Source organism: Cydia fagiglandana, chromosome 11 (genome assembly GCF_963556715.1).
Source record: "Cydia fagiglandana chromosome 11, ilCydFagi1.1, whole genome shotgun sequence".
NCBI classification, from domain to species: Eukaryota; Metazoa; Arthropoda; class Insecta; order Lepidoptera; family Tortricidae; genus Cydia; species Cydia fagiglandana.
Window position 1 is genome coordinate 9,599,928 of NC_085942.1, and position 16,509 is coordinate 9,616,436.

At 36.8% G+C, this 16,509-nt stretch overlaps 1 protein-coding gene across 1 annotated transcript in view; it reads right to left on the reverse strand.

Annotated features, from left to right (window-relative positions):
- Window positions 1–16,509, reverse strand: part of LOC134668997 (F-box/LRR-repeat protein 16) — a 35,997-nt gene that overhangs the window by 14,649 nt on the left and 4,839 nt on the right. The window contains exon 4 of the mRNA XM_063526514.1: window positions 587–782. Within this exon, the coding sequence (XP_063382584.1) occupies window positions 587–782 (196 nt within the window). The remainder of the gene's footprint in view (window positions 1–586; window positions 783–16,509) is intronic.

A 16,509-nucleotide genomic window follows, 5' to 3' on the forward strand; every position in this document is an offset into this window, starting at 1 on the left:
GGTGTTCAATCATTCGTCACTATTGTACGCGCTCGAGCGTGGGAAAGGAACATACCGGTCTAGAATCAGCTCCTCCAGGTGGTTGAGGTCGCAAGCGATGTACTCCAGCGCGTTGTCGGTGACGCGCGGACACCAGCTCAGGTCGAGGCAGCGGAGCCGCGGCAAGTTCTCAGCTAGGAGTTCAATCATTCGTCACTATTGTACGCGCTCGAGCGTGGGAAGGGAACATACCGGTCTAGAGTCAGCTCCTCCAGGTGGTTGAGGTCGCAAGCGATGTACTCCAGCGCGTTGTCGATGACGCGCGGACACCAGCTCGTCAGGTCGAGGCAGCGGAGCCGCGGCAAGTTCTCAGCTAGGAGTTCAATCATTCCTCACTTTTATACGCGCTCGAACGTGGGAAAGGAACATACCGGTCTAGAGTCAGTTCCTCCAGGTGGTTGAGGTCGCAAGCGATGTACTCCAGCGCGTTGTCGGTGACGCGCGGACACCAGCTCAGGTCGAGGCAGCGGAGCCGCGGCAAATTCTCAGCTAGGAGTTCAATCATTCCTCACTTTTATACGCGCTCGAACGTGGGAAAGGAACATACCGGTCTAGAGTCAGCTCCTCCAGGTGGTTGAGGTCGCAAGCGATGTACTCCAGCGCGTTGTCGGTGACGCGCGGACACCAGCTCAGGTCGAGGCAGCGGAGCCGCGGCAAATTCTCAGCTAGGAGTTCTACGCCCTCATCCGTCACTTTGCTGCACCCGCTTAGTGACAGTACGGTCAGGTTGGGAAGTGAATGCACTGCGGGTACAAAAAACATGTTACATTATATTTTCATCTCTCCTGTTCGGAAAGTTTACCTTTCATAGGCAGATAACCGGGTGGAAAATTGCATTTCCCACCCTAGGGTGGGAAGTAATTTTTTTAAAATTTTTACTTCGAGCAACGGCTAACAGCAATATATGCCATATTATAAGCTCTCATATCAGCTTCCGCATGGCTGAAATTGGCGCCGTTTACATTTTCAAGTGATTCGAGTGACTTATAGATATGTGGTTTACCTATATATCTGTTAAGAATTTGTTCTAAAGAATTATACTTACCAATAATAAACCTACATTTCTCGTGTTTAACTTTCCTCATAGTCGAAATGAAAAGTAAAGTGTTTAACTCGGGTAAAAGTAACCATCTCACCCTCGAACTATCGGCGCTCTCTCTTCGTTCGAGCGCCAAAATATCTCGGGTGAAATGGTTTACTTTCCACCCTTGGTTAACAATCTACTATTTACGTGAAGAGTGAGACGGTAGATCTATGTAGTCACTTTTTTTGAGTAATAAATATGTTTTCAGATTTTCATATTTTTTGATGTAAATGCTTTTTGTTTGCAAGCTTATGTAGGTCTATAGTTTTGAATTTACTACATCACAATTAACCGTTTCAAACGAAGGCGAATTTAATTAATAAGCCCAAGCGAATGCTTTTTATTAGTCATAAGTACATAATAAGTTAATACATACCTATTTTACTCTTTGGTTGCAAAGGTTGCAACCTAAAGTGTATACATAGTTTCTTCTTAGTCTATTTTTAGTAGATTGGAAAATAATTGGCGCTTTTAAACTTTATCGTGGTAGAACACGATTTATCGTGACGACACAACAGGGACCAAAATGTCGTGAATCGTGAAAGTTTAAATCAGTATTTTGCTCCTCTGCTGTGTTGTGACGACAAAATCGTATAGTTCGATAAAGTAGAAAATAGTCCAATCGTCGGTAATAAATGTTTGTCTGAAAACATCTTAATTGAAAACCGGCTGTAAAACTCGAAATCCGGTTTTCAGTTAGCTAAATAAAACGAAATTGTTTTAAGCACATCACGGTGTCATATATATTTCAATGAAAATGTATTCGTAAATATTTAACGTACATTTTAGAAGGTTAATCTAATTTTATTCATTTCTGAAATAAAAGTAGACGATGGAACATCGCAATCTAATATTAACATTACGGCCAAGCAAATTGGGTGTGTACGGTAATTTTAACTTAGCAAACAAACTTGCCAAATTAGTTGAAATGCCTAGGGCATTCAGCGGCGTAGGAAAATGTTTTTTCTCAAAAATGGACGGCAAAGTCGACTTTGCCGTCTAAAAACTAGGTCGCGAAGCGCGTAGTTTATGGTCAGTCAAAAATTAAAAAGTTAAAAACATTGCAGTCTCGATTTTGGGACTGCAATGTTGTATACAAATTCCATTATTTGTCGAGTTCCAAACTTTTTAAAAGTTGAAATGACCACATCAAATGAAGGCACAGGCCCATTAAACAGCCAAACAGATGATTAGTACCGCGACTATTTAGATGTCTCAAATAGGTTGGCGTATTTTTGGCAGAAAAATACACTTCAATTTTTTTATTAAAAAAAATAAAATGGCGGCATGGGCTTATTACTGTCAAAATATATATGTAAGAACGTTGCTTTTGTAAAATATTTCTATGATATTTATATTTCTTGCACCATTTTTGAGAAAAGCACTATCAAGGCCTGTTCACTTCCTAAGAAAGTTATGTCCCCAAATAATTGCGCATGTGTGCGCCTGAAGCTTCTATGTGTGCGTTGGCCTCCGAGAAAAAATTGCGAGTAATAAAAATAAAAACATTTTTCTACAGCAACATTGCTCCCAACTCTGATTTAAATTATCACGAATTTTATACATAATTAATCATAAAACGGGACTTAAACGCTTAAAACTTAATTACACGCGATTAAGTTTTATAATGAATATTTGCTTCCAACTGTTTTTATCAATATTCATAAAATATATGGAGGGTAGGTACGTCTACCCACCATAAAAAAAAAATATTTGTCAATGACTCTGTCCAACTGCTAGCTGCTGTGGTTAAAGTTCATGTCGAAAATTTTATTTATTAAATCTTTAAATAATAAATACAACGTAGCGGTACAACCACTTAAGACTGTAAGTCTGTACCTACATAGATTACAGCAATGCACATAGAAAATGTGCTAAATGCGGAGCAACGGCTGTTGAAGCAGCCAGAGTGAAATTTATACAGCTTTAGTGGGTTCAGAAGGAACCGAGTCATAACGCATCTGGAAAGCGTATTAATTAACCGTGAAGAAATGTATGAATGAATACAAGTTAGAAATCTGTGTAAAATGCCGTGTGTAAAGTGTAGTGTATCTGTGTGTAAAGTGTAATAGGTAGGCATGCCTAATGTTATTTGTATAATACTGAAAACTTTGTGAATGCGCTTTATTAATGTCTATTTTTATTAAGTTGCCAGGGTTTAATTTTCAGTGTATATTTCTATATGTAAAACATAATACAATGTTATAAACATAAATATGCCTTTTATTTAAATCAATAGATAAATACCACAAACAAGGGGTAATATTTGCATCTTTCATATATTTCGTGATATGAAGATAACAAATATGTTTATCAACATAATTACTATATACCTATAATACCAATACCCGCCAGGCTAAACCGGTTGTCAACTTTAGTTCCATTGGTACACATTGAGGGCGCCAGTAGTATAAACGTATAAACGGTTGGGGACATTTTTTTGTATGGAGTTACCGTTCTTCTCCTAGTGAGTATTATATTCTTTGAGCACTATATATGACTCGGCTGGAAGGCTACTTGCTGGCTTCGGATTCAATTAAACGGACTCCCAAGGTCGTCCGTTTAAAACGAATCCTCAGCCTGCAAGTAGCTACTTCCGAGCCTCGACAATAATGTACTATTTTCTACTCGGGTACTTTTATCTGTCATTTACATAGTCACGAACGAACATATAAGGGCATACATTATTAATACTCATTAAAAGTCTATAGTCTATTGCCCAAAAAAGCACTTGTGTCGTTTTAGAGACATTACGATACGGTAAGCTAGTGCAGGGTAGCAGGTGCCACATACCGACATTACTACCAACGTGACAAACGATTGATTGCATACGGTTTTTATTAAAAAAGAAACAAATTTGTACTGAGTTCATTGCTACCAACATAATAAAAAATACTTTTATACCCTACAGCACCACGACCCTGGTGCGGTGCGGTAGTGTGTAACGGCTTTAAAAAAAAACATAACCATAGACATTACTCGTTTGTTTCTCGTTTCCCGCCTTTCCCGGTAATTTCTTATTCTTTGAGTACTTTGCGTTACTATTTGTTTTGCGTTCATAAAAAGTGTTGAAAATGGACAAAGAGGACTACATTGTTTCTACACCTGAAGAAATATCCGCTGCAGCACAAGCAGCGACCGAAAATTTGTTGCCTAAGTACTAAATCTCTTCTCATACGACAAATCTTATGAGAAGTTCATGGCGTGGAGTTTGGAGCACAAAACTTCGTCATTCTCTGAAAACGTCTTTGGTGTATTTTCAAAGACTAATTGGAAGCACCGGATCAGATCTATCTTTTAAGCAAGGTTGGTATATGTTATAAAAAATTTTGATACACATTTTTAGGGTACACAGTACAACGAGCTATATTTATGTACATTTTATATTTTTGCATTGAAACTGAATATTATTTAATTCTCCTCTTTCTTGTTACAGGTTGCAGTAATATTTGGTATTATGGGTGCTTGTCGCAGACAAGAGCTACATGCATATAGTAGGTAATACCTACTATCCAAAATTTACATTGACATTTTCATAAATAAAATTTTGTTTATAATTTTTTGTATTTTATTTAATATTGCCTACTCATAGAAAAAGCATTGTATGCGACGTTGTATAAGTAGTCAAAAAATGCTCATGGCGTATTTATTAACAATGTTCGCCTTCGGCTCACATTGTTACCCACGCCACTCACATTTTTTGACCCCTCTTATAAAACTGTTGCATAAAATACTATTACATTCAGCGTAGGCGAACTATATATCGATTCTCGCATCCTGCGGTAAAAAAGTGATTACGTCACTGAGCTCACATTTACGACTTTTACTTGAGCAATGTCGATGTTCGATGAATGCTAACATTGCTAACGCATTTCAGGGCAACGATCTCTAGTTTGACTGTCGAGTTATGGGGTCGCAGATGGATTATGTTTACGATGTTTGCGACATCGAGTATTCACCCTGCGGTAAGTCGTCTGGGGGAAACCATAAAGGTTTCGTACGAATGCTACTTGTAAATGCTTAATATGCAATACTCGAATACATTTTGTATACAATCCCGTCCTTGCGGCTCTTAATTGTAAAATGAAAATTCTCAAAGGTATTTCAATTCGTTTGTGTTGGGGGGTATACCTACGCTGAAACTACCTAATAAACAGTGAATAGATTCAGGCGTTACGTTGCGGAAATCCATATTAATGACAGCGTTTTACACAAAAATAAAACGCTAATTAAATAACTTACCCTATTCGGAACCTAATAATAATATTGAGAATGGCAACCCTGTTGTCGGTCGTATTGTCCTTTTCTAGCATATACGTCCCTCTCTCTCCCACACTCCCACCACACAGCAGTTTGCTTTTTGGCGGTTGTCGCAAAAACAAATTTCCAACTCATTGTCTCAAAATTATACATATTTACACCAGGCAGGATTAAAACTTTAGGTTCCGAATAGGGTAAGTTATTTAATTAGCGTTTTATTTTTGTGTAAAACGCTGTCATTAAACAACTGTACCGCTATTCGGAACCTAATAATAATATTGAGACGTGTTTGTTATCGCCTGGTGGTGGGAAGACGCCAAGCCAATGTGATTTATACATGTACTTATTATGTATATGTAATATTATTATATTATGAGTGTTTAATTAATTATGCAGTACACCCTTTATTTTAACACCCGTGAGGAGAGAGGTATTTAGTAAAGCATACAATTTGATATTCCATTATATAATGATACTAACTTAGCATTTTATATACGTACTTAATGTACTTATAAATGTTCAAAAGAATAAGTGAGTCACCACAAGGGTGCTATACTGGTACTTAATTACATGAAAACTGGGTAAAAAAAAAAAGATGTGATAGGTCAGTCTACTCTTCAAGGAGCATACAACATCTGTTATAAGGAGTAATGTAATTCAAGTATGAGAAGATAAAAATAATAAAGTACTAGAGTAGTTTTTATTTATAAGTAGCAATTATTATCAAATTTGATAATAATTATCTATAATAGTAAAGTAAGCAGTTGCAGGAATATAACAAGGACAGGACCTTTCTTATTTCCAGAATCCCTCGGGATTAAGTAGACGAATATTTTAATTATTCTTTATATCACTATCACCACAAAGTTAATAAAATTAGGTACTTGTTGAAATGTCATAGAGAATCACTAAATTTCTTTAATGACTGTAAGCCATATACTTTGTTATAGGTTATAGCTATAAAATGCATTTAACCCTTTTAAACGCTTTACCTGGCTTTACTAACGAGAACGCGAGTCAATGTACCTAAATAAACCTTACTTGAAAGTGTGAAGGTTACTTTGAGAGCTTAAGCCACAACACTCATGTGTTCACTGCGCTGTGAGCACTAGTTATGACGCTTTTTGGTGTTCTTAGCGTTCAAATGGTTAATGTAGAATTGCCACAGAACTTTATCAATGATATTTGCAGTCATTCTAATTAAACTCATGTTTAGCTATCATAACCTTAATTTTACTCATTAATTTGTATATATGTAGTAAGAGTAATTTCTCAGTGGTTTACTTTATCTGGTGCCTACTGGTAGACATAAGCCTTGAAACTTTATTGGATCTGACCGCTAAAGAGGCTTAATTTCTGTAAACTATTCATAGACATTGCTTAATTCTGAATATTCAGTGTGTAAATTATAAGGAATAAGATACTTAATTCGAAACCCTAGCTCATCGCATAGGTGCTTTTAACCGATATACAAATTTATGTACTTATTTCGTGATTTTACATTATTTGCAATAACTGTGCGAAACCAGGGGGTCCCCGACCTTTTGCCGGGCGCCCGTGGCCCAAAGCCAACAGCGCAGAGGCCCTTTAAGAGGGACCTATTTCATCCAATGCTAGAATCAGCACTTTGTCGAATCTATTAGATATTTAGGTATACTTATCCTCCTTATGAACTAAGGATAATTGTACCTTGTTTATATTTCAATAATAGCAAGATTGTAAATGTTATTATATATTCTGAAATATAATATTACTGAATTTGGGCCAGTGTACTTTTGTATACTATATCTCTGGCCTACTATATAGGATAGTCTAATAACGTCCCGCCTCCTGGGAGGCAATATACAGAGTTCTTCCATATATATTCACGATAGCGCTAAGTGGTGGGGACCTAGTTTACCGACACTTGACTACATGAAATTATTGTGTACATTTTTTTTTTTACAGGTCTCGAGCGAGAAGGGTACCTATATATAGGTTGAGGTCCTTAACTTGTGGATTTGGTAGGAGCAAGACACAGACGGGGTGTAAATTAATTGATCCACCATGTTTCAAGAGATTCATGTGCATTGATGCCTTGGTTACACTGTATAGACAGACTATATAACTCTTTGGCAGAGTTTTGCCAACATATTATAATAAATGACTGCATTTGTTTGGGTGTACTTGTTCCACGACAAAGACATATTTATATCTATTACAATGTATTTTCGAAAAGTACTCGCGTTTCAAAATAGCTTCGTCTTTTCGCAAGGCCTGTTTCCCATTTTTATTGTGCAAAGCAAACCGTATCACAATGCTATAATTTTGTATAAATTGATAACTAGAGGGTCATGCCCTAGACGTGACCGCCGAGGTTATACTAGTTAGAACCGTTCGTGCAAACCATTAAGTCACTGTTTATTAAAAACCTTATGTCGTGGGTACATTACATTCCACGGTGGGTACATTTGTTAAACGTATAGTATCAAACTATAATGAATAATGATAAGTGAATTAAGTGATAACAATATTTGGTCCGTGCATAGAAGCGCGTGCCCTTGAGATTAGGGCATGGGTAGTTTAAAATAAACTTAATCTGTGCATAGGAGCACTTACGATCAAGGTGGTTCAAATCTTCAAGGGTCACAAGACAGACATAAAGGTGTAAAATAAATCATTCATAAACGCCCCGTTAGGTCAGTTTTGTATATTTTTATTTCTAACATGCTTGTGCAGCACATGACAATTTTCCTATACCATGCCAGTCAGGAATATAACAATTAAATAGGTAACCTTGGTTATATCGTGTTAGACGTGCGCGCCGGTCGAAAAAAATCGGGCGGCGGCGCGCCACGAAAAAATGCACGGCGGCGGCGTAACGCCGGCGGCGTGGGATTTTCAATTTTTCAATATACGTATAATGAGAAACCAAGATTTACTCTTAAATCAACACGGGAAAAATCTCAAAAAGACTGTGTTACGTCGTTTTTTTGGTTTATTGTAGAAATATCATGAAATAAACATATTTCAGTATGTTGGACGTTGCCAGGATCGGTGTAAATAAAAAGATACGCCGCGTAATGAAAAGACGTCCAGTATTTTGGACGTTGCCGAGTATAGACTACCTATTTTACGTGCATAAGGTTTTTTTTAGTCCAATTCATGTTTTTTTTAAATAAATATAGAATAATTGCATTTTTTAATTAGAAATACACTTACTGATAATGCCAACTTATGTAATGAATTGAAGTAAACCTATTATTTTTATATTTTTGGAATAAATTTATAGTTCGTATGTGGTAACATTTTACCAGTCACCAGTCTTTGACGTCATTTATTTAACATTAAATCAAACAGCGGGTTATCCTAGGAAGTAATAACATCTAAGCAATGGTTTTTACAATAATGCATGCACTTATCAAAATTTTCCTAACAAATTTCTCAAATGAAATCGGGTATGTCTCTTGATGAAAACAAATCCACACACAAACAGAAAACAAACAAGCACACACACACACCACATCCACAGGGAAAAAATCCATAAAAATATTTTTTTATCTATTTGGTTCATTACGTAATACGGCAAGTAATGACTTTTTAAAATGTTTTGAAACACCTAACATACCAGAAAATTTAATAATTTTACTCTTCGCGTACTTGGCAACGTCTAACATATTGGACTTAGCAAAAGTGCCGTGTTGTCAATTACAACGGGCAAAATACTGGACATTACACTTTTTACACTTGTTTTACCCATAAACAAAAAACATTTTTATGTAAATCATATTGCCACGTAATAAACAGACCAGTTAGTAACCTATTACACGTTTTATTTTAACGCTGCTTAATACTGTCATATAAAAAAAAATTATGAAATATGGGTAAAATGTCAGTCTGTCGGATGCTTCCTTGCAAGTTCTGCGTTCTGTAGGACTTTGTCAAAAAGATTATGTTTATGTTCACACTGGTTCCCAATATTTTCTTATTTACTCATACTTAAAAATAACATATCATTCAAAGGGACAAACATATCATTCAATCATTCGAGGAAAGTAACGCAATGCTTTAATATTTGGTGCAGATTTTTTTTTCTTGTCATGTCCATTATAGTGGACTTTATCGATTTAAGGGTTAAAATAAATCAAGCAATGAATGTAAATAACGACGGAACATCGGAATCGGAATGCTAATGCTAATAGGCACGTCGCACGCGCTTTATGACAATTGATTTTAAATTTGTACTCTTGCGGACTTTGTCTCGGCGCGAATTTTGTACTATCGGCGGCGGCGGCGGCGCGCTGACTCCTTATGGCGGCGGCGCGCCGCGGCGGCGCGCACGTCTATATCGTGTACCTCATAGGTAGGTACTCTTAAACATGTTAACTGAAAAACTAGTGCTCTCGAGGCAAATATAATTTATATTAATTTCTAGTCTGCCATAGCAGGCATAGACTTCAAAGATTTTTAGATATTCATAGGGCCGCTAAACGGAACCCTTTGTACACCTTGAGCAGACTCTTTGTGCTCTTGTAATTTTATTTTCACACCATGAGTGATATTAAACATAGCTTATTTCAGAATTGAACCGTAAGCTATGTCGTGTCGTGAGCTTAAGTGAGCCTGATTTAATTAGAGTCCACAGAGTAGTTATCTGGACCTTGGACGATTGACCACACCTTATTCTAATTATCAATATTGTGCCTGGGCTTGTGGTAGAATTTAGGTGACTAAATCTCTTAGTATTATCTATGCCACCCACATTATGAGGCTTAGCGTCTCCAGACCACAATTTTAAAAGTATTAGGGTGCAAAGATTTTTTCATCTTTAAAATAAAAATGAGTCGAGATAGGCCTGGAATCTTATGTTATTTTATACCTATTATATTATAATTTTAGAAATGTTCATTAGTCCAATTTTGGGTTTAGCCAATAGGGTGTTCGGGACCCTTAAAAAAGATTGGTAAACAAAAATGAAAACTCGAATAACGAAGCCTTGCCTATTTCGACTGATTTTTACCCAGAACATTATTTTGTTAGAACCCTTTTACTTTCTCTAAGAGGAGGTATTTACATATTCATTTTTTTTTTTATATATATATTTATAATTGTGGTCTAGCCTGTGTTATTACCATATCATTTAAATTTCTGACATGCCTTGCGCAGGCTTACATAGGTTGTAATATCATCATCAATAACTTGACATCAGTTTGTAAATGAATCAAAGATTCTTTGGCACACCTTACGCAGGTGGAAACATGGCAGCCTTGCGCAGGCTTAGATAGGTACACAACATATTGGTTTCATCACAAATAACTTGACGTTAGTTTGTGACTGAATAACAGATTCTCTTAGGCACACCTTACGCAGGTGGAACCATAACAGACATAGGCTTAAGAATATCATTCAAATGAAGTTTATGGGTAATATTCCCTTAGTTGCGAGTTCCTCGCTCGACAAGGGGAAAGGATTAATAGGCACTTTTAGAAAGTGTCATTCACGGTGACGCGCAGATTTGCCATAACTAAACTTTAACTCTACAGTTAGCGAATATAATTTGACAATATGAATGAAGCAAACCATGCGTCTTCGTCAATGAATCAATCTAAAGATTCCCATATCGTTAATGCCCTTTCAAGTCACAGGCTTCCGATTTTATTTAAAACGTTTACAAGTGTAGGTACTATTTATGTAGGTAGGTAGGTAGGCTTAAAGATTGACCCTCTTGTATGTAGTTACATATAGAATAATAAAGTTATTCAAATCCAAAATAATACAAGCACATATAGCAACTACATGCAAGAGTTCTTTTCTTTAACCTTTTAAACTGTTAGTAAGTACCTGTTATTTATTTAAAAAGATACCTATCTACCTACATTTTAACCATTTTTTTTTTATATCAAAGATCTAGTTGGAGAGATATAAGTTGGTAGATAAGGAGCGAAATACTTAAGGATTTCCATGACATTCTTGCGCAGAGCCATGCTAATCTCTCTCTTTGTCTAGTCAGATTTAAGTTTACGTACTGCCGAAGTACTCACTTTCCACAAAAATAAATGCAATGCTTGCGATGTAGGTTTGTTCGTTACCTTGTGTCCCTCAGAGCGGAAATAGAAGCCCCGCGAAGCGGGGCTTCGTCGACTCCCAAGCGGGTACACGTTATTTATCAGCAAGTTTATTACCAAAAAATTCATTTTGCAATATTATATTTAACCCGGAACGGGATAAAACGACAAGTTGCTGATGGATACTTGGATAGATAAAACCTACACGTCTATAAGCTTCTATCTGAATACTTAGTTCTACGTAACACGTATTAACTATCCGATCCTTTCGTATTCGAAAACACAAATCACTTAAAAACTGAAGGGTATGCCTCCACACATCACCATTTAAGTGTTATAATTTCAACCGTTACTATAGACACACAAAGATTTAAGTAAACTAATAAGACTCAGAAGAGACTTAATGTAGGTATAAAATTAATTAAATTCTAATGGTGACAAGTGCACGCTTTACCAGCTCGATGTGTTTTCTAACATTATGTGTTTTAGTATTTTCATTAGCATAGCCACGATGCGCGCAGGCAGCCTTTGAAAACTTACACATTATTATTCCGGATCGTTTTTATTTGCTAGATAGTTTAAAGGACACAAAATTTAAATATTTATTTCGAACGGCAAAAGCCGTTAGAAACTGTTTTTCAATATAGTCAGCTAAACTGGGGTACAAATTCAAAAACTCACCAGCAGTTTAGCTTCACGACCTTCCAGATGGAAAAACAGCAAGCCAATGAGTTGGAAATTTGTTTTTGCGACAACCGCCAAAAAGCAAACTGCTGTGTGGTGGGAGTGTGGGAGAGAGAGGGACGTATATGCTAGAAAAGGACAATACGACCGACAACAGGGTTGCCATTCTCAATATTATTATTAGGTTCCGAATAGCGGTACAGTTGTTTAATTAAAAATTAACCGATTTGCAAGACCGAAGTGATCCCATAAGAGCACCGTGAACAAAGTTTTGTACGGTGCTCTAAAAATATTACTTTGCTAATCCGCGAAAATATAACGTACTAGTCGATCAGTGCTAACCCGTTATACTTACTTCATGCTACCTTTCCACGTATTAGCAAAGTAATATTTTGGTTTTAATTACCTAATAAACGGTGATGACTTTAATTAGTTAGGTACCTATATACTTGGTTCTGGTTTAATCGAGACTGTATCTATACATCTTATAAAATAAAGTACCCCGTCGCGTCTCTCTGTTTGTATAATATATGCTAGCGATAAACTCAAAAACTACTGAATGGATTTTCATGCAGTTTTCACCTATCAAGTGTAGTATAATTAGTAGTAGTATTAATAGATTGACTCTTGAGGAAGATTTAGGTATATAATTTGTTAAAGTTTACCGGTGCGAAGACGGGGCGGGTTGCTATAATAGTATTAAAATATATCAGTAATAATCTAATTTAACAAATTATAATTAGTCCAAATCCGCCAAAACTATTTTTAGGAATATTTACGTATTCCACGACGCCTACATTTGAATGCATATTTAAAAAGAACCGGTCGCTGGTGCAGATAACAAAGAGACGTTTCGAGCCGTTTAATTATTTGTTTTACGCACTACGCCAACTCTTGGTCCGTGTAACTGTAGCTCTTATAACCCTAGCAGTAAGGTTTAAGATGGACTAAAGCGTGTTACAATACGTATGCCAAGCATTTTATTTAACTAAAGTATTGTAGGCATGCGAGACCGGGCACAATGCTAAGATCGGTCTCTTGACACGGAAACACGAATGCATGTGGATGTAGAGCACTCAGTTGGACTAATTGGAAGCTCTCTGTTATGCTCTTTGAACATGTTATACCTATTTCTATTTCAGGTTCAGGCTTCATCTATTTTTAGACCTTTAATAAACTTGCCTGGATGGTACGTGCGGGTTCTTGGAATTCGATTTGCGTCATGACTAAAAAGGTCCTTTTTACTGCTGAATACTGTTTGCGAAAACTTAAAGGGCTCACCCGGATCACATTCTAAATAGTTTTCAATTACTCTTTCATTTCATGTTTTTCATACTTTTTGGACCCATCATGGTACATAAGTCACAATTAAATTTATAAAAAATATCAATAAGTATAAAATCACAAAAAGGTTTTTTGAGACACCTATTATTTTTGAAAGAGAGAAAAGTATGGGACGTTCCTTATAATTTGTTTCTCTTTTTCTTTCTAGTAGTTACTAACGAACGATCAGAAAGCTAAATCGAGGCGAACGGACAGAGAGACGGTCATGTACTCACACAGACCAACCCCTATAGACCGAGCTTATAGGACGACTCGCGGTCACCGCACGTATGGTGTATAGGTCAAATATAAGATTGCTCGCGCGCCACTCCGATCAATTGCGCCCAAGATTACGACCTGTTAGCAGTGTGCACGAGTCTCAGAAAATAAATCGTAAACTATTGAATTCATTGGGAAATCATGGGATATTGCAGCATAAAATGGTGTGGCAAGTCATCTAAGACTTCTACTTACAAAACAGACGGAATAACATCCCACTGGAAAGTAAAATTCATTATTTCATTGAATAATGTTTCTTGTCCGCGGGGTTCATTTTATAATGGTCACTAAGCAGAGGCGCAGTAGTCCGTCCCTTTTCGTCAACTTTAAAATGCAATGTGCTATCCCTTTCCCTTTCGACTAGTGATGTGACGATGATGGTTTCGTCAGTTGCGGAAACTTCGTGCTTAGTCATGCCGTATTGTACAGTCAGCAGCAGATATACCTGAGCGGGCAAGGTGTCCAAGAAAAAATATACACTTCAATCGTCACAAAAATAAGGACATCTAAGATGTCATTTTCACGTAGGCTTTCAGTTCGTCACAAATACCTTAACTTCTGAGTTTTTCTTTAACACATACACCCTTATTTAATCACAATGACAATAACGGTTAAAAAGTCAGTGGTAACTAACAATCAAATTCAAGCTGCTGTCATTAATACCTACACGCACTGCCAATCACGTACGTCAGCAGCCAGGGTGCCACCAGTTGCTAAGCAGTTGTTATTTCAATGGTAACTAACCATCAACATTTTATCTGTTTAACTTTAAAATAAATACTGTAGCACTACGAATTGACACCTCCTTTCTTAAAGAAGTATTTTATCGTTAAGTGTCAAACTTATACAATAAATAAGTAGGTTCTACTAGAATGATCGGTTTTTTTATTTTAACTGTCATATGCGGCCGTTCTTCCAAACCGTTGATCATATTATATACCTATGTTAATATATTTATTTAGCCCACTTATTGTAGTAAAATATACTATACAGGGTGGCCCATTTAGATCGGCCAGTATGGGAAAATCTGATACTATAAGATATACACCGATCTCTTCTTAGGAATCATGTCATCGATTTTAGTAACACGAAAAACTGCATTCATACATTAAAAAAAAATGTGTACTCAGCTCGGGAATCGAACCCCGAACGGTTTGAAAAATAAAACTAAGACTATTTCTATTTAGATATCGATTGTGTAGGTCTTAAGCAATAAATGTTACTATGAAACATGATGTCTGAAATTAATAAAATGCATTGTTTTCATATCCTTTAATTTAATTTAGTCAGTTTTCGAAGAGACCAGCATTTTTAGGGTTCCGTACCCAAAGGGTAAAACGGGACCCTATTACTAAGACTCTGCTGTCCGTCCGTCTGTCCATCCATCCGTCCGTCCGTCCGTCTGTCACCAGGCTGTATCTCAGGAACCGTGATAGCTAGACAGTTGAAATTTTCACAAATGATGTATTTCTGTTGCCGCTATTATAAGTAACAAGAAATACTAAAAACAGAATAAAATAAAGATTTAAATAAGGGGCTCCCATACAACAAACGTGATTTTTGAGTAGTAAATATCAAATGGCATTCCGCACAGGAGTAATCTAAGTAACGCCCACTGCGGGTTCAAACCTACAACGTCCTGATAGAAAGTCGTACATACGCTACATGTGACATTATCTTCAAAAATTATATAAACTAATGCGAAATTAACATAAAACCAGAAGACACAAATTAATAATAGAAATGAAACCCAAAAAAAAAAAACAAAAAGCTGTAATATCTCTAGGTGCGTACGACTGAGATTTGAACCCGCGGTCTCTGCTTTGAAAAGCAAACGCCTGTTACTGAGACCACGACGTGCCTTGACAATTGGCTCTAAATTCGGCTTCAGTTAGCTTTTACTATGTGTCATTCGTCTTGACGATTATGTTAAAAGAAATAGTTTGCAGTAAGTTGACCGAGAGGCTCCTGTCAAATGGTTGAAGGGCAAAACGTGAGATAGATGTATGTGATGACAAGACTGTACTGCTTTCGATGATTGTCAAAACGCTTTACCTGAAATTAGCATGGCTATCTTTTATTCAATATTCGACCATACTTGTATGCTTTAAAGTCTATTTTTACATATTGTTCAGATATATTTGACACGTTGACCGCTTAGATACCATTGGTTTTTTGACAGCTAAGGTATCAATGACTTGTTGTAAGTGTAGAAATTAATTAATAGCGACTGTTAACATATTTGTGACACGTTGAGCGCTCACAAGTAAATACTACCATGACAGTCAACAACTTTTTGACAGTTTAAACGTTTACCTCTCTTTGAGCACCTGGAGTGTATAGCGACATCTGCTGCTGACTGTACCATTTTAGACATAATATGTAGGTAATATGTTTTTAGAATCCTCTAGGCCAGCGGAGCCGCATGTTATAAGATGGACCTGATGATGAAAGACGTGCGAGGGAACTCGGTGTTGGTTTGTAATAGACATATGTTGTATGGGTTTTTTAGAATCCTCTAGGTGAGCAGTTAGGTCTCACGTCACGAGATTGACCTGATGATGAACTTCAAAGAAGTGCGAGGGAACTCGGTGTTAGTTTGTAATAGACATATGTTGTATGGGTTTTTTAGAATGCTCTAGGTGAGCAGTTAGGTCTCATGTCACGAGATTGACCTGATGATGAACTTCAAAGAAGTGCGAGGGAACTCGGTGTTGGTTTGTGATAGACATATGTTGTATGGGTTTTTTAGAATCCTCTAGGTGGGCAGTTAGGTCTCATGTCACGAGATTGACC